Genomic DNA, 24,801 nt, shown 5'->3' on the forward strand with positions numbered 1-24,801 from the left:
AAATCCATGGTAACAGTGATAATGACTATCCACATGGAGACAAACACAAAGAGGGCAATAATTGAAAATGAAAAAAGTGTCAGAGTTAAGAGGCGGAAATCCTTGGCTGAGGTCCATGCTAATGCTGCAGAGGTGGGAGCAAAAAGAAGTGTGGTGAAGGAGGAGGGCGAGGGGAGAGGAGAAGTGAGGGGTGGTCTGTAGAGTGACATGAGAGGCAGTATTTCTTAGAGGGAGAGTCTTACAAAACCCGCCTGGGAGACACAGCGCACTTAATCCAGCTGCCTGGGAGGTGGGTAAGAGATCTCAAGACAATCTAGAGGAAGGAGCAGGCAATTTTCAGCCCGTCAAGCTGATACACACTCCCCACATTACCAACCACTCACAAGAGGCATTTCCTCACACACACACACACACACACACACACACACACACACACACACACACACACACACAGTGCCAGGTGGCCTCTGCCCAGATCAGTAGCTGTGGTAGAAACCATCTTAACAGACTCAGTGAGGTTTGAGCTGAGGTTTTGGACCCTCCCTTACTGTTCCAGCATGAGCAGAGTTAGGAGCTAGAGCTTCACTTTCTTCCTCAGTGCAGCGAGACCTCACGCCAGGCACGAGGCTCACCACTCCTCCCCTCTCCCACTCTGCCTTTTCCTGGGCTCCTGTCCAGAGAATGACTGGCTCCAGTGGACCCAAGAGGAGGAACGCAGCCTGAAGAGACAGTACAGCAGCTCCAGCCCTGCCTGCCTGCCGGAACAGACAAACACATGCAGTTTTTTAATTTTAATTTTATTTTTTAATCAAGCAGCTCCTACACCTTTGTGGGATCCATAGACTTGATTTTTATTTACATTTTTTTTAAAATCTTTTATCAAGTCAGAAAGACTGGATCTGAGCTTAGGCATAAAGACAGATAGATAAACAAACAGACGTACTGACATATGGACAGAGAGCAGTGGGCACTGCGGCGTGAATGTAGCAACTGGACTTCTCCCTGATTACTAAGACCAAGGAAGGATAATAGCCAGAACACTACCCTGTCCACGGAGGTAGTGGGTGGATGCAGCTTTCAGCAGGCGGCTATAGGGGAAAGCAGAGACTGTATAGAAGCTGCACAGATACATCTAGTTGATCAACATTGTGGTGATCATCAGAAAATGGATTGTTACCCTCATGTAGACTCCTGATGGATTGTTATTCCTGAGACTACCTCTCATTAAACACTGTTTGCAGGAACTTACTGAGCAAAGACCTGTGGACTTTTTTTTTTCTCTTTTCATTGACTTTGCTGCTCATGCTGAGCGGACTTAGATGCTTTCTGTGTAGATGAGCGTGAAGCGAGTGTTTCACTGATGATGGCAGAGTGCATGCAGACTGTGTATCTGACTCTGATGCTGCTGTATCTTGTTTTGCTGGGCACGACTCACACAGCCCAAAGCATCTACCCAAGGATACGGCTCTCCCACAAAGGTAAGAAGTACCTAAATAATACTTGCATTGTTTGTCAGTTCAAATGCTTTACTGTGTTGAACCATTATAAAGGTAAAGGCAGACTTCGGTTGAGGCAGCACGGTGTGTTAAACTGTCTGGAATAGTCAGTGCAGCCTCAGTTGAAACTGGCATTCCCTGCTGACAGTCGTCAATGCAGACTGAGCATAACACAAGTGGAACAGAACAGAATTCTTCACACATTAAAACACCTTCACTCCCAATGTTAAGCAGTAGTCATGCAGTCAAGCGAGCATGTTTGTTAGTGCTACTAAAATTAGCTGAATCAAAAGTTGAAAGTAGTTATTGTACTTATCTACATAGATTTAACATTTGTAGTTTATGGCATATTTTCTCTTGAAGACATATGTTCTGTAGAGATAGTGAAGAAGCGGCACCCTCTGTGAATGAGAAAAAGAAGCTGCAGGTTATCATTACCATGTAATGAGGCAGTCACTGAAGATTTATGTTTAAGCCTGACAGAAATAAAAAGTTGCCATGCAGGGTTGGATCCAAGGAGGATGGCTTCTGCCCTGACTTTATGAGGTGCATACTTGTTTCACTCACTGTTGATGCTCAGGGAGCCTCCTTGTAGTTTGTTTTGGTCCCCTTGGCCATGGTGGCTGAGAATGCACAATGTGGCTTTCTGTCATTCCATAGTGGCGGAACGATAAAGGGTTTTTTTTTTTTTTTTTTGAGCATGGGAATGGATGAAGCTGTGTATGTGTCTTAGAGAGAAAAAACTGTATGTGTGTGTGTGTGTGTTTGTCAGCCTGTTTATATGAGTGTGGGAGTGTGAGATGTGCATGCACTGGTATGCGGACTGACTGTCTTGTATCTCTTTGACAATAATGAGGGTTTTATCTTTGTAGATAAAACTCTTGAGTAAACACTGCCTTTTTTTTCTCACAGTTGCTTTGATCTCTATAGCAACAGGAGGTGACAATTCCTCATAAGCCTGTTAGTCATGGCTGAATATAGGTGTGGAATTTGGATGGTCAATAACTCATAAATACGCTGCTGTGAGTCTGTTATGAGAGATGACAAGTCTGGTTCATCATTTACAGTCATGAGGAGAGTTTGTTGTTTTACGATATGTACTGAATTTCTCTTCTTTTTGCACAGTGGAATTTGTTAGTAAGTTGTCAAAAAATAAATATACAGTAAAACACGGTTTTCCAGTGACAGGTAATGGAAATAAAAGAAGAAAATACAAAAAATTGAAAGTAAAACTTGGAGGAAAGGACAAGACTTTATACATCAACAAAAGTGAGTAGATCAGTGTTGATTTACTTAGTCATAAATGCCACATCAGTATCTGTTATGATTGTGCCTTTCATATATCACCCAATTCATTAACTGCCTGAGGGGAAAGCTGCTACAGTGATTGACATCCCACCTCTCTCTCACTCCCGCTCTCTCTCTCTTCTGATACATGTTCTGGCTAGCACAGAGCGCTGTGAAAAGGCTGCAGTTGGATCCTATCATTATGGAATGAAAAACATCTAAGCCTTAATATATGCCTCATGGGCTCTGCCAGTGATTTTTGCACACACCCTTAAGTCCACACACACACACACACACACACACACACACACACACACACACACACACAGACCGACGCATGCACAGAAATAGTGTGAATTCTTTGCGCGCCGATGACTTGGATGCAGTTCAGGAAGATGGAGAGCGATGTGGTTTTAACTACTCACCCTTAGGACTCAGAAAAATATTACCATAACATCTGGTATCAAAACAGGGTGGAAAAACAAGATTTTCCTTTTTGAAGGTAAGATTGATAATGGGAAGGAAAAGTTAAGACTGAAATATATTTAAACCCGCTTTGGTATGCCACACTTGATACCAAGTGTGGGATCAATAAAAGTCTCAATAAAATATCAGATCACCTTTCTCCTGGATTCTGGGAATGAATTCCTTTGGGCACATTATCATGCGTTCCAAGGACGACCTTACTACCATGCAGTATAGATCTCTTTGATGTTAGCCACATCTCACACACAGTGTGAAATTATCATTCAATCCGTCTTTCATCTACTTGTCTAGACTTCTGGACCAGTGAAGATTTTCCCAAATGCATTTGATTCACTTTTATCCCAGTCACCCTTTCATTTGCTTATGCCCCAATTAACTCCCGTTCCATAAGGTTGTTACCTAAATCGCATGGAGTATTGAGTTACAGTCACAGACTCTGCTGTCTATAGAGAGGACTGACCGTAATCTTTGTCTGCACAACTTCCAAAGACCTTAAACACAGGCTATACATAGATGGTAATACACCTCAATTGCTTGGATTCTGGGCCAATCAAACTCCTTAAATCCTGGATTATTATAGGTAGAAATGCCCTGCAGGGAGATGAGCTCACTATAGAACAGAAATGAGAACATATTGTGTGTTCTCTACTATTTTTTTATACCCTTGGACACAGTACCATGCGATTTGGATCTGCATCATCCAAGGCTCTTGGCAGCAGCTTCCCTTAGATCTCCAGGCCTGTGGAGTGAAATGATCTCTTCTCTTAGGACAACCATCATTTCTGCTGCTAATGAAGCTAGCAATGTGTCGTCATCATGGCAGGCTGCAGGTAGGTGGCCAGGCTTAGACGTATTTTGCTGCCTCTACAGCACCGTCATCATGCTTGGCTTGAGCTGCAGAAAGTGTGATACAGCAGTTTTCAAAATGGTGATGACCTAATCCAAAGTCACCTCCAAAAACTCTTCACTGCCGAATAGTTTACTGTGGTGGCTAATTTAGTCATCTTTGTGCCGATTTCTGAAGACGAGGGTGTGTTGAGCATTCAGTTCCTCTTAATTCCGTCATGTCAATTCATTTCAATTCAGAAGTGTTTTTTGGGCAAAATCAGGATAACACATTCCTGGTTTAGTGAAGCTTAAAATTTCACTCCACCCACATAATAGATACCTGTCCAGAACCGCTCTGGCAATGCGCATCCCCCGTACAAAAAGGAGATGAAAACAGCACTATAAAAACCTCAGTTCTTTGTAGATCTGAGAGTCTGCTGCTGTTTGCAAAAGATTTTCTTGGAAAATCTTTTGCAAAAAAAAAATTGTATCACACATTCCTGAAAAATGACTTGAGTTGGCTTGTTATTATTGCAGACAAGCTTGTCTGCCCCTGAAAGCATGTCTGATTTTAGTGAAGAAGAGACTTTATAGAAGCGTTCGTGAGAGCAGCTAGAGCAAACAGCTGGAACAAAAGTTTCACACCCTTTCACAATAATTAAATTGACCAGGTGTCAGGTCTGCAAAGGCTGTGTTTACTTAAAAGTCGTAGTGGTTTTGTGAGCTATAAATATTTTGCTTCAGCAGGTCTCAGAAGGTGAGAAATGATGTTAAGCTGTTCTGATGGGGTTACTGTATATATGTGGTCTTATACTAGATAAATAAATGCATGTCCACAAAGATGATTTAAAAGGGACGTAAGAGCTGAATATGCTCACATACATATATGTAAATGTGTGAGACATATCCTCCTCTAAATCTGAATGAATGAGAATATATGTGAGCACAATGCCAAACCTTATTTAGACACTTCTTTTCTTCAGCACATACTGTGAAATTGTAACATTTAAGCAAAAGGAGCTGAGGCCCATGCATGTGTGAATACAGGGATTACTCAGGTAGCAATTACTGCCGTATGAAACCCCCCTTTGAGCTGTAATTTTAGACCTTCCTCTCCAGACAAGAAAAAGCTTTCTCTTCATTTTACAACCTTGAAATGATGTGACTGTAGGTGACTTTGTTCTAAGGGGGAGACGGGGAATACCAGTATGGCCTAAAGTTGTGCCTGCCTGAAATTAATGACAGGGGGATTTTTTTCATTTTTTTCAATTTTTTTTATTTTTCCTATTTAAAGCTAATGTGTGAAGTGAGGAGTCCCATTAACTTTCTTCCGCCTACATGTGCAGAGACCTGTAATTAACATTTACCACATTGGATCATGGCCATAGGGCAGTAATAGACCTTATATCAAACCACTGGAAAACAGAGGGTATGGTGATGATTAGATAAATCACACCTTTAGGTCAGCAAAGGAAAAACAATATTTTTTCAAACCCCTTCCCTCCCCTCTGCACTCACCTCTCCCTCTCTCTCTCGCTCTCTCTCCCACTTTCTCATTTTGTCTGTGTACATCTCAGCGTCCCTTTTCTCTCCCATTGTGTTATGTGTGTGCTCTCCAGTTCATTAATGAGATGTCTAGAGGGGAAGGCAGCTGGTGAAAGTCTAATATCCTTTCTGACCTTTTCCTGGTGAAGGGACCAGGGAGAGGAGATGAGTTAAGTTTGTGACATGGGAAAAGGAGAGAAAGAACAAAGATTGTTTGAATCCACAGAGAGTGTGTTGCTATGATATTGCAGTGGGGAAAAAAAGTGGATGACGGATGACAAAGTGCAGTGAGCGCTTCAAGACACTTGCAGGGGACAGAGAATATATTGAGAGGAGAACCGTTCAACTGCAAATATATTTTGAGAGGAAATAAATGGAATAACTCTACCAACAAATATACAACTATATTCAAGTTTAGGTTTGTTGTATGTGTTCTTAAGCATACTTTTTCTGTGCTAAAGTTATTTTAGATATTCCATGCAAATGACGGTGCATATGAAAATCAGTTTATTGGTCTTTTGACATATGCTATGCATTGACATGCAGTAAGCCACATCAATAACTAATTCATTTTGGCTCCGAGGTCATATATGTAAATGCAGTGGCGTGCGGTGACTTTAACAGATGGGCAAGCAGAGCCGGAGAGCCAACAAAGCGTGCAGATCTGAACTGCAAATTATTCATTTGAACTGACAGTAAACATATCAAATGTGCAGTACAGCAGACTAATATCTAAAAAAAAAAACTCACTTCCATGGTAAACCACAAAATATTCACCATTAAATGACAATGACACACTCCACACTGCATTTTACTGCCTCATGACTGCTGTCACAAACTTCTCAAACTTATTGCAAATATTGCACAGAGAACCCTGCACTTTGATGTACAGCAAAGAAAAGATATTCATTTTATAACTAAAAAGCAGACAGATGTAAATTGAATAAATATGAAACAACAAGTCTAGACATAACTAATCTCAAAAGAGCTAAGTCAAGGGCAGTTTAAAAAGCAGACTGATCTGGTTGCCACTTGGTAGTTAGCTAGAGCGTGCAGCAGGAATGAGTCCTACAACTTGGAAATACTTTAAGTTAGCATTTCAGCACTGCTTGTTCCCTTGTACCACAGTCGATGGGTTTTTGGCTAGATGCTTGAAATAAGGCCTGTGGTGAAAACAAGTCATTGTAGCCTTTACCCCATTTGGGTTTTTTTTAAGCTTTTCTACGTCTTGAAAAAGGCAGTTGCAGAGGTTATCTGGGACATTCAACGCCATCACACCAAACACGACAGCCGATCTACTCACAAGTCCACCTTTACAGCTTCATTGTGTTTATACTTGCTCTATTGCACACTATCACTAACTTTTGTTAGAGAGGAGGAAGCAGCAGCGTTCTACATCAAATTACAAGTTGGAAGTTTTGCAGAGGAGACACTGAAGTCATGAGACTTTGGTGCGATTGTATTTAGGCTTCAAAAATCATAAAAGTGATTTTCATTTGTGAAGACTACCTTGCTGAACAAAATTGGTAAGTATAACCTTTTGTTTGTCACAATGGAAAAATCACCTTGGGTTTTTGTTGAAGGAACGAGGGTGATGCTAACTTCCAGATTGGCCGACAAAAATAGGTCCCTGCAGCACTCTATAGCTAATCACCCATCAAAGATCCCAGGATTATCCACACATGCACAAACATCCAAAAAATGCTGCTCCTTCTATGCTTGACAAGCCCCAGCCTTTGTCTACGGTACATGATCTCCCATGTCTCAGGTCATCGGAGCAGCATTTTTTGGATGTTTGAAAATGATGGAAATGATAGATGCAGCGCTTGGTACTCAACCTAGCATCCAGAGTCAACAGCCTATTGCAGCCACAAGAGAGCAGTAAATTACAAGATGAATGCGAACAGGTAATATCAGATCTTTAATGAGACAGAAAGCTGTTCTGACACGTAAGGAGAAATATCACTTCCACTTCGGCAGTTCTTCGGTTGACATCGTTCTAATTGAAGTCCATTTATTTTTAGCTTTAACTGGTCAGCACTGCTTGCCTTGCAGCAAGCCACTGTGCACATGTATGGACGTGGCAGCATAGTTTCGAACTGATGGGGATAAACTTTGATTAAATATCAGTCAAATCCAGCATGCTCATATATTTAGAAGGCATGAAAGATGACACGTACTGTATATGAATGCCTAAAATTTCTGATGAAGAGCTATACGTCTGTTCGGGCCATCAACAACATGAACTGTCAGTTGACAGGGATTCGCCTACATCAATCAGGTTAAAGACTTGCTCCCTGCCATTATTACAGAGAAACACACTTTGCTTCCTCTCTCTCTTCCTCCTCAGAAAACTCCATGTGGCTTTCATTTTGCGGAGTGACATCATTACCCTTTCACACAAGGGGACTCAGAAACACAAGGCCAAATACTGATAATGGCATAACACCCCAGTTCTCCAGCTCCTGACCCCACCCCCAAGAGCTCCACAGTCTCACCACAGCCTCAACAGCATAAGGAGAACAGACTCCCTCCTTATTCTTATTCGTCCTCTTTAACTCCGGCTCAGTCCAATAAATCTCTTTCTTTTTGTGCCAGCGTAAATCCCATTACTCAACAAGTAAACGTAGGCTTATTCCTCTGGAACTATGAGACCGCCTACCAAATGTAATTTTTGGCATAAAATGTGTGCTTAGAGCTGGCAATAGATCAAATTATGATAGCAAATTTAATTTGTGTTTTTAAGTTTCCTAGGGAATATTTTTTATAATGATCTCCTAGGTGCGTTTATCTCAGTTTTCTTTGACTAAACATGAATATTTCTCCCCATGCTGTTAGGAGACCTATAATGAAAAGTAGGTTGCAACTGCACACACACAGACCCGCACGAATAAACACATATTGTTTTCCCTGGTGCAGGAAAACAGTGTTTCTATACATGGATAAAGAGGAGATCACAAAGTTTATTTTGATTTCACTCCACCAAATCTTCTCAGGCATCTCTCAGCACTCCTCAGACAGCCGATGAAAGTGTCTGTCTCCGGGGAGTCCTTTTTCTCTGTGTTTTCCATTTGAAGTGGGATCACAGTAGGGCCATGTGTCTCCCTGGCTCAGTTGCTGATGGAGAAACACCCTCCTCCTTCTCTCGGCTCCTTATAGCTGACGGCCAAGGAGTCCTCTTTTGCTGCAGATGGGGAGAAAAACTTGGAGAGGAGGAGGGGGGCAGGGGGGAGAAGGGGAAATGCAGAAATCCCCTTTTTCCCTTCCTCAGTCTGAGTGGTGGCTGCATGTGTCTGGCGAACATAATGACAGAGGAGAAACCTTTTAAACAGCGTTGTGCACTCTGAGGCATCTCTCAGTGTGTCAACCACCAATTGCGTTTTATAGTCACTTTGTAAGTGTGTGTAATTAAGTGGATTAATCAACGCCTTCTTTTATTATAAACCTGATTATAGTTTCTTATCACTTGCATTTGTTTACTGGTGGGGAGAGAAGAGCTTCTTTTTTTATCTTTCTTTCTTTCTCTGTCTTTCTCATGGTTAGAATGGTGGCTACGGTTACAGTTTCCTCCTTTTGTTTAATCAAATGAGCATGGCATGGAAACATTCAAGTTCAGACTTGAACATGATAGATTTAGAATATCATATGTGCAATTCCACATATGTAAACACAATTATACCATGAAATGTATCTGTATTTGTGTGTAACAGTGCAAGAGAGTTTGTGTGTGTCTATGCATCTTGTTCTACACATCTGTCCACATAAATCAGCTCACATCATCATCATCATTGTTGGGCCTCAGTCCATTCCAAGCGTGGAGACCACATGTTCTTTTGTTCTAAAGACAAAAGAGAGTCATTTCAACTGAGTTAAACAACAGGCTTCTCTGCTGCTGCACTGCACTCTTTCTCAACAGCAGTGATCTTAGTCAGGAGTGAACAAGTTTAGCTTAGCGCCGGCTGCCAGCTGATTTTTTACAAACAACAGAAGCCACAGAGCAGAGTTAGAATTGAACAACTAACACTAAGGAGAACAAAAGGGCAACCAGTGACCTCTTCAGAGACACAGAAGCCAGACAGGCATGCACTCCACCAGGAAGTCGTACAAGCCTGCAGCATACTCGGCTTTACAAAGTAAATAACCTCTCTTTTTCCATGGACTGGTTAACACTGACTGAACCTAACCTAGCATAGCATAGTAGAGCACGGCTTAGCAGAGGACTGTTTAACCTTTGCCATTGTACATATATTGATTTGGTTAATTTATCCACCAAACTTTATTGATGTCTGCTAAGAATGTTGGTTAGCCGTACCGTTAAGTTGATATATATTTTACGCACATACCTGTAGCACATCCAGGAGTAGGTCTTGCATGCAGCTATACCTTCCTTTAGTCTACATGAATTGGCCTTAAAGAAACACATTCTCCCTACCCCACATTGCACATGGTCCCAGGAGCCATTTTGAACCAACCACCCCACACACACACACACACACACACACACACACACACACACACACACACACACACACACCTGTTTATAATACAATTCACTAAATGAAAATCGTGTGTTTTACTTTTGTGATATTGCAAATGAATGCCTTTGAGTATACCTGCTGGTGTATTAAATGTTGTTCAAGAGTGGATGGTGCCAACCTCTACTCCGCACAACTCCCACTCCTTCAACTTTTACCTACTATTGGTATGGTATTTTTGGTTGTAGATATTAAATTAATTATTAATTCCAAAGTTCCAAATTGATTTTGAGACTGTATCAATATTGACTGTTCTTCCCTGTGCAGTCTGGTGCCCCGAGGATAACTTTAATATTAATTGAAGTTTAATATTAATATTTAATATTGATATTTTTTAATATTAATATTTTGTTAATTTCTGAGAGCCAATAATCGCTAACCTACCCATGCCCAACATCATTATTACAAAAGACAAGTGAAAAGTAGATGGAAAAAAAGGGCTCATCTTAAACAGTGTTTACTCGATCACTTTAAATAGCCGTCTAAGTCTGTCATCTAAGTAAGTGGTAGCATGTTTGACTTCACATAAAGAAGGAGCTGATTGTTTGGGAGCCAGCCTGACACTTGTAGAAAAGCTAGAGTGGAATGTTTTAGAGGACTGTTCTTGATCCAAGTTCAGCTTAACTCGAGCGAACCGTGAGGAGATAGAGGGTAGAGAGACAGTGTGCGTGTGGTGAGTGAGAGAGAAAGAGAGAGAGAGAGTGTGTCGAGTGTGTGGATTAGATAATTACAGGAAGCATGTCTGAGCCCTGGCAGAACACCACTGCCACATCCCCTCTGTCTCTGCCACCCAACCACCCGAGATCTAACGCTGCTCAAACAAACAGCCGCTTGTCTCCAACGTAGAAATCTTAATGGCAACATAATGTACACAGTCACCCACTCCTCTGTGGATACCTAATCCCATTTTAAACAAATAAAACCTTCCACAGAATGTATGCTATTGCTATGAGTAATCTAGGAAAATGGGATAAACACTCTCACTATCTATCTGGGAGATCAAGTATCACTAAAAATATACAGATGCTAGAAAAACAAACCTTACAATTACCCCCTGCAACCCTAGCATGTAGAGACACCTCAGCATTATTTGAGGTAGTTGAAAGGATGGCATATAGTATTACAGCCATGTGTGTAGTGCTGATGGTAGTCAGTTTTCCTTTCTTCTATTAATTTAAAGGGAATTTAGTAGTGCTAGTGCTATAAATTTTATCACGAACCCTGGCTTGTTTGCTTGAAACTCTCTGATGTTTCAAAAGCCCTGCTAACACACACCAGATCCCTCTTTCTTCTTTTACAAGGACACCCGGTCCACCCCGGTCATGTGTTCACAAAAAGGTTTTTAAGGCCAGTGCAACCCAGAGGAAGTGCACACCTTTGGGGTTTCTGCACCTAGATTAAATCCTTCACTCTCAACCTTGCTCTAACAGAGAGCAGGTATAGAGGAGCAGCCTGTCAGGTTCAGTCAGCTAGATGAAACAGGGTGTGTTTGCACATGCATGTATATGTGCATGCAAATTATCTGGGATTCTGCTGTGAATTTGAAGAAGATATTTTCCAAGATCTGTGGTTGTTCTGATGAGTGTGTGTTTATATTTAATGACATGTCTTTCACGGTCCACTGCTTCCTTTTGAAAGTAGGATTTCAAATTACCTAAAGCAAGACTGACAGGGAGTGGCAACTGATCTCAAACTAATGACTGATAAAGAGATCGGTTCCGTTTCCTCTCAGATAAAACTGCATCCCAGTAAAAGAGACCATGAGCCGGACTGTCCACATCAAAAGCGCCTCCCTTTAATCAGAACATCTTTCCCAGGAATCATATCCTTCTACTTCCATGTTTCTGCTAAGTGCCTTTATGTTTGCCAAAGTGTCCTCTCAGTTGAAGTGTGTCAATGGTTAGCAGCAGACCTTAAAATAATTTATTGGTACATACCTGGGAGGTCGTGAAATTTGTGGTGATAAAAATTTTAGTGGTGATAAAAACAAGATGCATTGTCGATCTGTGATCCAACCAATGACACATGCAAGCATAGCTGAATTGGGTGAGAGGAGGCATAGGCTCGTGCCACAAAGGAGGGGGAGATGGATGGAAAGATAACCCTGCTGTTGCTCTCTGCCATTCTCTTGAGGAAGCTATGAATCAGAAACACATGCTGCAATGTGCCCTTGGCCATGGGAGCAATTGGGATGCAGACATACGTTACTGGAGCAGTTAGAAATCCCTTGAGGGAGGGGTTTGGTAAATTTGATCTTGCTGGTTGGTGCAGGCAAGAAGCAAAATGGAGAATCCACATGCACAATGAAAATCATATTTATCTATCTATCTATCTATCTATCTATCTATCTATCTATCTATCTATCTATCTATCTATCTATCTATCTATCTATCTATCTATCTATCTATCTATCTATCTATCTCTAAATATCGCTATCTATCTATATTTAGGTAGCTGACGAGTCCTAGCTAAACTGCAAGCTTCTGTTGTGTTGCTATATTTTTTTTGTCTTATCTGTGTGTGTGTGTGTGTGTGTGTGTGTTGTCTCTGCAGAGCTCTGGCAGCTTAACAGGACATGGGTGTTCCAGGGACATGGAGCGTCTCTTCAGCCCCAGACCATGCTGCTGGATGAGGGCCACGAGAGACTTTATGTTGGAGCCAAGAATATTCTGTTCTCCCTTAGCCTGGACCGGGTTAACACACACCACAGAGAGGTAGGCCTGTTTTCAACCCTCCCTGCCTGTCAGGAAGTGAGACATATGGAACTTTTAGACCCATGGGGCTAGAGGTTAGCCAGACTGAGTGTGTGTGTGTGTGTGTGTCTGTGTGTCTTTAGACGTCTGTGTTCAGTATAAAGTAGTATTTTGTCTGAGTTTTTGAATTTGAATCTGAATTAGCGGCATAAGAACCCTGTGAGATTATTTGAGAAATGCAGTCAATACTGACCAATACGGGTCACATTTTCAACACATAGACTCACAATTTCTGTTTTTTATTTTTTTATTTAGAGTGAAACAGCACTATTGTAAATATGGGTGTATCTGCACTTTCTTTCAGATCCAGTGGGCCAGTACAGAAGCTCAGATAGAGGAGTGTTTGATGAAGGGGAGGGAAAAGGTAAGGGGCACCCTTTACATACAAATATTTAGGGCATTGGTAGTATGACTGAGGTTAATTATCAAGGGTAAAGCATGAATATCCAGATGATAATGTGCATTACAGTGACTTGGAATTTGTATATATTGTATAATTTATTTATTCTATAAGTAGACAGATCCATTGTAGAGATAGATCCTGTCAGTATGGTTTGATTTACATATCCCTCTGTGCTCATTAACCTTTGTTTAACCTGAAGTATTGGTGTTATTGATGATGCAGTAAAGGCCTGGCATTTTTCCATTAAACCATTTTCACTGCATGACCTCAGTCCTCCCTGGCGACCACTGACTCACCCACCCCACTTTACCTTTCCCCTGCTTCATCTCTGTATCTCTTCCAACAGCCGGAGTGTGCAAACTACATTAAGGTCTTGCAGCAGTACAACCACACCCATTTGCTGGTCTGTGGAACAGGAGCGTTTAACCCCATCTGTGCCCTGGTCAGACTGGGACACACAGGGCAGGTGAGTCCCAAGGACAGAATTAGAGTTTGGTTTATCTAACAACTAAATATTCAAGCAGTATTTCTAGGGCTTCCCATTTCCTATTGGTCTATTCATTTATTCTGGATATTTCTAATTTCAGTTTTGTTCGTTTGGGTGCATCACATTTTCTGGCTATCTCCCTGGCTCAGTAAAAACTAGTACTCCAATGAAAATGTTGCAGGTTTCTTTGTTATACAGTCAGTCAGATTTCACATTTTGCTCCTCTACTCTACACTCTTTCTGCCTTTAGATGGCTATAGCCAGGACCTTCTTTTGATAATGTTTCGGCCAGGATCTTCTGGACTTGTTAGTACAGCTTCGACCGCTATGCTGTCAGTGTAAACACTTAGCACATGCTACTGTAGTTGAGTTTATCCTCCTAGCAACAAGGTGGAGACGGAAAAGTGAGCAAGAGAGGGTGGAGTTTTTATTTTCCTCTGAGGGAGAGAATAGTTTGATACAAGGTTCTCAGTTCTATTAGAAAAACAGATGACACCACTACTGATCAGGTAAACAGGGAGAGCGGGCCAGGTGCTGCTTTCTATAGCAGGGAGACTAAGGTCAGGGAAGACTAATGTTCTGTCTTCATACTCTGGGGTCAATTCAAGTGCGTATGTGGCAGCCCCCTATGAGGAGGATTTGGATGCACATGACTGTTTTGTATGCTCACTAATGTGCATGCAAAACGGCCTGCATACATCAGTGTTAACATATTTTTTTACATCATGACACATATCTCCCAGATGTCAAACACTGAACAGTCCTAGGGTGTATTTAGATATAGGAGGGGAGAAGGTTTTCACTCTGCATTCCAGAACTAGTCCAGTAGGTCGACCAGGGCAGTCACACCTTCCAAACATGAAACATGCTCAACCATCAGTTATATCTTTGGAATGGTCGGCGTGAGCAAAGCTGGATCAGCTAAGGCTGCTTGCTTTATGTTCAAGCTAACTAATATCTGTATGATGTTGACTCAAATAAATGGCATTGTTGTGGTAGATTACATCTAGTCTACAATTACCATTGAGCCTAATCTTATTGTAAGAATATTTACACAATGATCAACTATGATGGAAAATGCTATACCCATTAACCATCAAATCAACCACTGACTAACAAATCAAATATTTATGCACCAGGGGCCAAGGCGTTTTAATAAAAAGTCCACATTTCGGAGTAATACTGATTCAACCTATTTTACCAATTTTTCCGTTTGGTTTTGATAAACCACATTACATGATGGATGGGTTTAACCCAGAAACTGACTTCTGTTACAGTTATACGTAAGGCGGTAGTCACAGCACAGTAGGGCTCCATGGGCACTCATAAATCAATACATGACATCCTCTTTGATCTGCCAGTGACAATCATAAACACCGTGGTGGCCCAAAGCATATGAACTGTGGTCCTATAGGGAGTTAAGGTCTGTGTGTGTGTGTGTGTGTGTGTGTGTGTGTGTGTGTGTGTGTGTCTTTCTGCCAACTGCTGTGCAGGGCAGCAACATCAGACAACCAGAAGTAGTGAACTCACTGTGATATAAGAGCAGAGCATAGTCGGTGATGTTCAAGTCGTTCATTTGGTCATCCATCACTCCTTGTCTCATTTATCTTGCTTCCTCCTTCTCATCCATCACTTTCTGATCTCTCCTCTCTCTAATTGAACTCTATCTCTCTCTCTCGTTCCCTTTCACCATGGGTTTGTTTGGATGTTGTTGAAGCCTTTGTACAGGTAGAGCTTTGGATGGGCGTTTGCGACATTGTTTTGTGTGTGAATAACACCTGTGCCTTTCGTTTGTTGTCCTCAGGGCAGGCTATTTGCTGTTGAAGAGGACACTATTACAAGTGGCAGAGGACGCTGTCCGTATGACCCAAACAGTCCCTGCACGTCCACACTCTCCAGTAAGACACTGCTCAATCAATCACTCATCCCCCTCACCATCAGCTGAGCTAAAAGCACAGCTGTTACACTGTGATGTATGTTTTCATTCAGTTGAATATATATGAATACATACCATTTAATTTTACAATGAGGAGGGTTGCTTTGTTGACCTCAAACCAGTCAATACTGCCATCTTGTGGTCAATATTTTGATCACAGAAAAAGAAGGTTGCCGTTTTGATAATATGTTCATTGTTATTCATTCTTAGTTTTTGTTTGTGTGTGTGTGTGTGTGTGTGTGCGCGCGCGTGCGTGCGGCATTTAGGAGGAGAGCTGTATATTGGCCTGTACACTGACTACTGGGAGAATGATGGCGCTTTGTGTCGACTTAACAACCAAACCTACGCACGCACTGAAAGAGACGACAGGCAGCAGCTCAACGGTTGGTGTACATTACAGGAAAATCTCCCTTGAAATGCAGGGGAGTGCAAACAGATATCTGTTACCAAACATCATTTATGTTTTTAAAAATATGTCTAAATAATTTGACAGTTCAGGAAATGCAATGCTATTCATGTGAGATGTACTGATTCACAGTGTAAATGTTTTCCACATATGTTTCTAATAGTTTCATAGTAGTTTGATTGTCATATTAAATTAGAAAATAAGTCACTGGCCAAGATGTAGATGCTGTATACCTTCCACACGATGGCAATATAACTGTTCTCATTAGTACTGGTTCTGTCTGAAGATTCATGAACTCGTGTTGTTTAGTTTACTTTTTTACAATGTGTCCACATACAGAGATATATTTGCCAAATATACATTTTTTTTAAAGAAATTCCCACCATAAAACAAATAGGCTACAATAAACCTGCATTTGCTTTAATCGCTACCACTACCTTACTTTTTAACACTTTTACTTTTTTAATGCCTTTTGTTACAAATTCTTCTTCCTACAGAACCTAAATTTGTGGGGTCAGCAGTTATCCCCGACAACGATGACAGGGATGATGACAAAGTTTACTTCTTCTTCACTGAGCGAGAGATGGATGCTGAGGGAGCGAACAAGGCGGTATATACGCGCGTCGGGCGAGTCTGTGCGGTGAGAATGCAGATGCTGTAAATACATTTCTGGGCATAATCCAGCCAAAGTACTGACAGTGCAGTCATAATCCATATCTGCCTTCATCTCTCAGAATGACCAAGGAGGACAGAGGATGCTGGTGAATAGATGGAGCTCCTTCCTGAAAACTCGTCTCATCTGCTCTGTGGCTGGACCAAATGGCATTGATACACACTTTGATGAGCTCGGTACGGCTGCAAGGACACATTTTGTATTTATTAATTGTTAAACTGTATAGTAGATGCTGTCAAGCATCTACAATACAGTATATCCCACAAGCTTTGGAAAGTCACTATAGTCTATGCTTTTTCTTTTTTTTTTTTGTGAGTCTGACCTGCAGTATTGGTAACCAGTGTTTAGCTGTAAAGCAATACATTTCAACACTTCTGATTGTTTCCTCAAGATGCACAGCCAGTAATAATAGAGTGACAAAGTTGTAGCGTGCCCACAAACGCTGGTTAAATACTATGTTTCGTGTTTCAGAGGACGTGTTTGTGCTCAAGAACAAGGATGGGAAAAACCCTGAAATCTTTGGCCTCTTTAGCACAACAAGGTGAGTGGAGGATGACATCAGTCTTTCATTATACAGTCACAATTTTGCTATCAATCAAATAGCTAATAAAAACCTTTTATTGCAGTGCGGTGTTTAAAGGCTATGCTGTGTGTGTCTATCACATGGATGACATCAGAGCAGCCTTTAATGGTCCGTTTGCATACCGAGAGAGACCTGAGCATCACTGGACGCCTTATGAGGACAGAGTCCCCTACCCCCGACCTGGATCTGTGAGTTTTAAAGTCTGAATAAAGTCATGTTTATGTGACTTCATTCCCTGATGCACCAACATTATGCATTCACAGCACTCTCCACAAGTCTGTGTCCATGACAGACGTCCTCTGAGAGGGACAGTGTTGAGAGCATGTCGGACAGCTCTGGTGAATGTCAGCACTGTTGTAGCTACCTCAGCAGGTCATGCAGGGACACTCTGCGCCAGACTAAAGCATGTCAGCTTTTTTTTTTTTTTGTCTAGTGCCGGCACAATTAATGGCCCTCTTCTGTCTCTTTCCTTGCTCCTTTCCTTTTCTCTCTCTTTAACAGTGTGCCAGTAAAGTGAATGGTGGTGGCTTCTCCAGCTCTAAGGAGTTTCCGGATGAGGTTTTGCGGTTTGTGCGTTCTCATCCTGTGATGTATCGTCCAGTCCTTCCCCAGCACCGTAGACCTGTCCTGCTGCAGACAGAGCCGGGCAGGAGAAAGCTGACCCAGATCGCTGTGGACAGAGTCCAAGCTCAGGATGGACACTACAATGTTCTGTACATCGGCACTGGTATACACACTGTGAAGAATGAACACAGTACATATTGTTCTTAATCCAGAATGCCATGTATAATTCAAAATATGCATGTTACTATTTGCAAAATGAGAGATAAACAGGAGAAACTCTGAACATTTGGGTGCACAGACACATTTGACATGACATTCTAATAGCATATAGTCATATATTAAATGGTAGAGTATATTAGTGAAAGATTAAGGAACCTGAAATTTTACATTTGTGTAAATAAATAACTTTATGGCATTATCTCTCACACTTTTGTCAAAAGGAACAGTGTAACATTAATGCCTCCTTTTCATTAGATGACTCAGTGGTGTTGAAAGTTATCACCATCTACAACAAAGACACAGACACTATGGAGGAGGTGCTGCTGGAAGAACTGCAAGTATTCAAGGTACTTTATTTTTAGATACAAATTGTGAAAGCAAAGTAGACTTTGGAACCATGCAAATTCTCCATTTTATTGCATGCATATCAGATCCATTACTGCTTTCTTTCTGAATTTTTTTCCTTTCAATCATCAGAGGGACACAAGTATGATTGTGCAGCCAGCCTGCAGAGAAATCTTCAGAATGATCTGAACATAATCAATTCTACTTAGATCAGTTACATTTGAGAACTAGTCTGCAAGCAGTGGCTGCATTTTAATTAAAAACTGATTTGGGATGGATAGAAGCATGACGGGAAGCCTCCAGTGACAAAGAACTTTATTCTTTCAGGATATGATGAACCACTGATTCAACTTCATTTTTTAATAATATAAAAATCTTTCCTATTTCCAGGTGTCAGCACCAATAAGAGAGATCATTATATCACCTAAACGGGTATGAGGAGCACCTGAATCCCTAATATTCATTCCTGCAATTCTGTTGTTTAGCCACAAGAGGATAACATCGCAACACACTGCATTACTTTGTATTCACATAATTTAGATGTACTGTAGCCTACTTGTGGCTGACAACTGAGTGTATATCTCTCTATTTTTATCTTTATATATATGTTTTTTCCTCGGGGGGGTCCACAGCAACAGCTCTATGTTGGGTCGGAAGTAGGTGTGGCCCAGGTCAGACTGCATCAGTGTGACCTCTATGGCTCTGAATGTGCTGATTGTTGTCTGGCAAGAGACCCCTACTGTGCGTGGGATGGTCTCACCTGCTCCAGATACTACCCTGCCGGAGTCTACACCAAGAGGTAACAGGTTTATTTTATCCTGCAAAAGTATGTGTGTGTGATAATCAGCTGTTCACACCCTTAGTGGTTCACAGTGCTCTGAGGCTGGTTTACTAAGTCATTATCACAGGCACTGAGAGACATGACTCCCAGGTGTTATGTATTGCCTATCAGTATGCACTGATCACCTCCTTTCCTCTTTTTTTCTCATCTCTCGCACTTTCATCACATGTTCAAAATTGCTGTCTCTCTGCTTCCCTCTCTCCCATCTCAGCAGACGATTCAGGCGGCAGGATATTCGCCATGGCAACGCCGTCCAGCTGTGCAATGGGCTGCAAATTGATGGTTAGTGTATAAAATGACTGTGATGTGTGTGTGTGTGTGTGTGTGTGTGTGTGTGTGTGTGCATGCTTGTGTGTATTTCACAAAAAATTGTCCAGAAATGATGCTATTCTTCAGAAGCATTAGACTCAATATGAAAAAAATACAAACTCTTCATGTGTCATTGCAATAGCACAATGCAATGTACGTTGTGAACTAATATAAGGTCACGGCAGTTCCTTGCCATGTCTCTTGCCTCACTATCTTTTATTGTGTGTGTGTGTGTATATAGATGAAGGATCTGAGGAGAGGTTGGTGTACAGTGTTGAGAGTAACAGCACCTTACTGGAGTGTGTCCCTCGATCACTTCAGGCCAAAGTCCTCTGGTTCTTTCAGGAAGAAGAAAAACACGAGGTGAGTTTGATACACCTGTATATGTGAAACAAATACAAATGTAAACACACTTAACATATATTGTGCTACAAACAGATATGAAAAGATTCAATACACCAAAAAAAGAAAAGTAGCAGATCATATTTCACATGATCACATAACTCCTATTGTATTCTCTGTTTCCAAAAACATATTTTTCCTCTTACCCTTATAGTCATTTAAGTAATTTAGCCATGCAGACAGTGTTGGTTTGACTGAGACTAAGCTGAATTTCATTTGTGGTGCTCAAAACAACGAAAATGAACATTTACGTAGTGACACCTGTGAATTTTTGTGAGAAATCGGGACATTGTTTCAATTTTTCAATTTGTCGAGCACGAGAAACAAAATTCCATTCCCCTCCATCGCACTCAACGCCACATACACTATTTATCTCTGTCTAGACTTCGGGAAATACATCTGAATGTATCAGAGCAGATTTAAATGTTTATATCTTAAATGTTTAGATTCAAACGTTATATTCTAAGGCAAAAAAGAAAGCTGGAATATATAGTGTAGGTCACAGAACCTTAAATACAGAAGTCGCTGTATTGAGTGCACTATTGAAGTACCAGCGCTCCCTAATTTATCCTTTACTAGTTTTGCTGGTTTTTAATTAAAATTTGTCTTGAGAAAAGAGCTAATGCAGCAGCTGCCTGAATCACTAGACTTGAATAATGGCTACATCAATTACTTTTTTTTTTTCTTGTTTGTTTTTTTTTTCTTCATGTAGGTTCGAGGTGATGAGCGGGTTATCATGACCTCCCACGGGCTGCTGTTCTTACGTGTGAGAAGCTCAGACGCCGGCGTATACGTGTGCCAGACTGTGGAACATGGATACGTGAACACATTATTACGTATCACTCTACACGTGCTCAGAGGGGAGAGGGTCCAGTCAGCGATCCACAGGGCTAATGATGACGAGGGAGAGAAGGCTGCAGCTCCATGCCACTCCTCCATAGGCCCCCCACCAGGCCCCAGCATCAGCCCCAGGGCTCTGGTGCCATCATCAGTCCCAGGCCGCCACTCCAGGCTGTGGTACAAGGAGTTTCTCCAGCTGATTGGCTACGGGGATGCCCAGAGAGTAGAAGAGTACTGTGAGAGAGTGTGGTGCACTGATAAAAAACGTAAAAAGACCAAAAGGAGGTATGTTCCTCCAGGTGGTGAGAAGAGAGGGAAAGGAAGGGGAGAGGAGAATTCCAATAGAGCGCCCAGGCACACCTTGGACACCTGAGGAGAACAGAGACTGACTGCGCATACACACACGCACGCACGCACACAGTCTAAAGGTCAGACTCACTCAGTGTTTGCACCATGTAAAAGGTTTTCACTTTGCTTTCAACAAGAGCAGTAACAGAAAAAAAACAACGATAGCAGGCTGTCAAGCTACAGTCGCTGCATTTATCACTCAACATTTTGACTGTGTTGTTTCCACTTATTTTAAAAAGCAACATTTTGCCTTTTTGCATGGTATAAACTGACTATCTGGTGCAGACCTTGGGTAAATACTATGAACGTCGGTGTCAGTACAGTGCCCTGGGAAGAGATGGATGACTGATTAAACAACATTGCGTCTGATCTAAAGAGACAGAACATAATATATCAGCTCCTGTGGACTGACCCAGCCCAACCCAGCTGTCAATCCAAACGCACACAGCGACTGCTCCACCAAACCTCTGCTCAACCTCTCATTCAATTGCTAAATATGACAAACTCTTACTGTATCTATTGTGAGAGAAAACAACTATGTTAAAAGTAACAGCCTTCTTATCTTTTTTTGGTACTATGATAACTTATTTTCTTGGTTTCTACTGAGTTCTGTAGTTGTTTAGATGTCATAAACTGGAAAATATAGTGTTGTTTTTGTACAGTGAAAAATGCTTTTAGCTTTATGATACTGTTAATATGATTACAATGTGGTCATGGCTGTGGTGTGTGTGTGGTTATGGCCACTATGCATACGGTAAGATGTTGCCATTCCACTATTATGGATATCTGAGGCATGTTTTAATTATAATTATGCCTTCAATGAAAATAATTACTATTTAAGCACTTGTAAAACCTGTTACAGTAGATGAAAGTGGTCCTATCAGTGGATATAATTGTTATTGTAAGTGTCCACATTTACATCTAAAATTGTGATCAAATGTACGAGCAGTACTGTGTGAATTGTGTATTGTATCTATATCTGTATATTTGTATCTATAATTCAGGGTGGTCTTAGTGTGCATATCTGGTAACTATAACTGTATTCAGAAATTCATCCTTCAGTGCTGTCTCTTCCCTCCTCTCTCCCTTTCCCTCTTTCTCTTACTTTTCATCCTTTCCTCCCTCTGTCACCCCTTACTCCCCCGTCATTCTCACCCCCTTTTGTTTGTCTGCAGCAGCGTTGCAGATGACCACCACGAACAGTAATGTAGAACACCACTTTTCCCTCAGAAGGAAAAGGATAAGTAAATGTTAGGGTGACCATCTAAGCACATCATTAGCAAAACTGATGATTCAGCCTTATGAATATACAGTTAATCTTGAGATGACAGAAACATCAAACAATCTGGTGGTGCAATGAAATGCATTGTGGTGGTTATGCTAATAATGCAGTCTGGAGGATTGTGTACTTTTGTTATGTTGTGCCTTATTTATCTCTTACTTTTGTCACTTTATAGTTTTGACCCTCTTGACTTTATTGTATTCATAATCTGGTGAAAACAATTGCTCAGTCTTTGTCAAGGCCTTACATCGTCACTCATCCCTATCCTTGAATATTATTCAAGTCAAAAGGCTTGGATTGACTTGTTGTGCTTGCTACACCTCTTATAAATACACATGCCATTAAAAAAATATGGACCATCCTTCCCTGGTGTCACCTCTGTGGTTTGGCTATCAATAATGGCAAAATATAGCTACTCTTTACAAGCGTGCACACACACACATACGCGCACACACACACACACACACAAACACACACACTGCATTTAAAGAGAGTGAGTCAAAGTGGAAAGAAAGAGGTAGAAAAGAAAAAACATTTCAGGCTCAGGATTTTTTTTTTTTACTTTAAGCCCTGGGTAGAGATACACACATGCAATAGTCACATAAATAAAACTATATGAATTGAGATGTTATAATCATAATTATGTAATACTCTTTTTTCATTTCAACAGGTAAATAAACAATATGCTTTTCCTCAAGTTGTGGCGAAATACAGGTAACATTACTATTTTCTACGTAAAGATATAGTGGAGTAATGGCGTCCTGAGCAGAGAACAAAGTCACACCCCTTCTGTGTGTGTTGAAATCTAAGTTTCTCTGTTCTTTGTTTTTTTTTGGTTCATGTTAGTGCACATATGTGTGTGTGTCCCCATGTTTCTAAAACCACAGGCACTGCCCACACAAGAGATGGCACAGTACGCAGAATTAAGGTGAAAGCCCCCTTCCAGAATTTCCTCCACTGAAGAAACTATGTTTTCGAATGGGCTACCTCGTCAAATCCTGGTTGGCTGGTGAAACGTCCAGAAAGTAATTTGTTGGCTACATGATGTTACATGTCATTACTGACCGTCTACATGATACCATTAGCTAACTTGAGGTTAGGAATATTATAAATGTGTTCAGCAAATGTTGCTATCACTAACTGGCTAACTGTCAGCATCGCCCTTGAGGATATCACAGCAGTGCTAGCTCTGGCTAATGGTTGTGGCTAGATTGTAACAGGGTATCTTGATTCTATTGTGCTTCTTGTTGTGTGTTTGGTGGCCACTTTCACTGGGCTTCCTGACATCTTGCTGACTGAGGATGTGATGGGGGGGCTATGGCCAACGAAGCATTTGTTTTGGTCTGAGATACTGGTAATCTAGTGCAATATCTAGTTGCGAGGACGATAGCTTACAGAGCCTATAAGTCCCTCTATTTAGCATTCATAAACATGACGTAAACAATTAGAAGAATAGAAGACATATTTTATATTACCAAGGAATTTAACATAATGTTTTTCATTATCTATTTACACATCAGTCTCTACTTGTGGCTGCCCATAGGAGGAGTCATTCTTATTTACAAATACATCAATAAACACATATCAGCTTAGAAATACATTATAATATTCTATCAAACATGTATTCAATGCTTATGTACTGCTTATAAATATTAAACAGGGGCACTTGAAGTAAAGTGCTACTAAGATACAGAATCTAGAACATCCAGTAAGGCCTGGCTATGATTTTTTTTCTCACAGTGAGCTGCTCACTGGGACACCATATTCATTCAAATTCTGCCTAGGTCTACCTGAGTCAGTGGGGTGCTGAAGGCATTTGAGAATGGAATTCCTGCTGCTGATTTATTCCACATGGCTACCATAGCAACAGGCTCTGAACCAGTTCAGCTCCCCTCCTCATCAAAGCTCCCGCTTCTCTCTCTCTCTGCCAAGTTTTAACACTGTTACTCTGGCCCCTGGGACCCTCCAGCCAATCGTCACTGTAGCCACTCATTTATCACACGCTAATGTACAGTATCAGACCGGTCCTCATAGTTAAGCTCAAAAGTGTCCTCTTTTCTCCTGGGACTGAAGCTGGCATTTGCCTGCTGGATGGAGTTTCTGACCCCACAGATAGATTCCATCCGAGCAGCTTTGGGAATAGATACAGAAATAGAGTTCGTATCCGGAGCTGCACATATTTCCTCAAGAGATCATACATCTCAAGGTTCAAGAGGACAATTCAACGTAATGA

General features: G+C 41.3%; 1 protein-coding gene across 2 annotated transcripts; it reads left to right on the forward strand.

Moving 5' to 3' along the window:
* The first annotated feature begins 413 nt into the window (after positions 1 to 413).
* Positions 414 to 22,929, forward strand: sema3e (sema domain, immunoglobulin domain (Ig), short basic domain, secreted, (semaphorin) 3E). Of its 2 annotated transcripts, none has more exons than XM_023403977.2 (17): positions 414 to 1,478; positions 12,731 to 12,891; positions 13,235 to 13,294; positions 13,680 to 13,799; positions 15,625 to 15,718; positions 16,023 to 16,139; positions 16,660 to 16,802; positions 16,897 to 17,011; positions 17,307 to 17,376; positions 17,462 to 17,606; positions 17,920 to 18,145; positions 18,457 to 18,548; positions 18,937 to 18,978; positions 19,179 to 19,345; positions 19,599 to 19,669; positions 19,938 to 20,059; positions 20,811 to 22,929. In XM_023403977.2, the coding sequence occupies exons 1-17, from the start codon at positions 1,361 to 1,363 to the stop codon at positions 21,309 to 21,311; spliced, it is 2,364 nt and encodes a 787-aa protein (XP_023259745.1). In that variant the 5' UTR covers positions 414 to 1,360; the 3' UTR covers positions 21,312 to 22,929. The 2 variants fall into 2 exon arrangements, with proteins under 2 accessions (XP_023259745.1, XP_023259747.1); XM_023403979.2 differs by having other exon boundaries at positions 19,602 to 19,669.
* The last annotated feature ends 1,872 nt before the right edge of the window (positions 22,930 to 24,801 follow it).

Source organism: Seriola lalandi, unplaced genomic scaffold (genome assembly GCF_002814215.2).
Source record: "Seriola lalandi dorsalis isolate HSWRI2012SDOR001 ecotype SW California unplaced genomic scaffold, Sedor1 jcf7180002054188, whole genome shotgun sequence".
NCBI lineage: Eukaryota > Metazoa > Chordata > Actinopteri > Carangiformes > Carangidae > Seriola > Seriola lalandi.

Excerpts from the sequence above, each read along its gene's own strand:
- sema3e (XM_023403977.2), top strand. The coding sequence starts at position 1,361 with ATGATGGCAGAGTGCATGCAGACTGTGTATCTGACTCTGATGCTGCTG. Across the intron at positions 16,140-16,659 it reads CGACAGGCAGCAGCTCAACG|AACCTAAATTTGTGGGGTCA; the intron begins GTTGGTGTACAT and ends TTCTTCCTACAG. Across the intron at positions 17,377-17,461 it reads GGCCTCTTTAGCACAACAAG|TGCGGTGTTTAAAGGCTATG; the intron begins GTGAGTGGAGGA and ends CTTTTATTGCAG.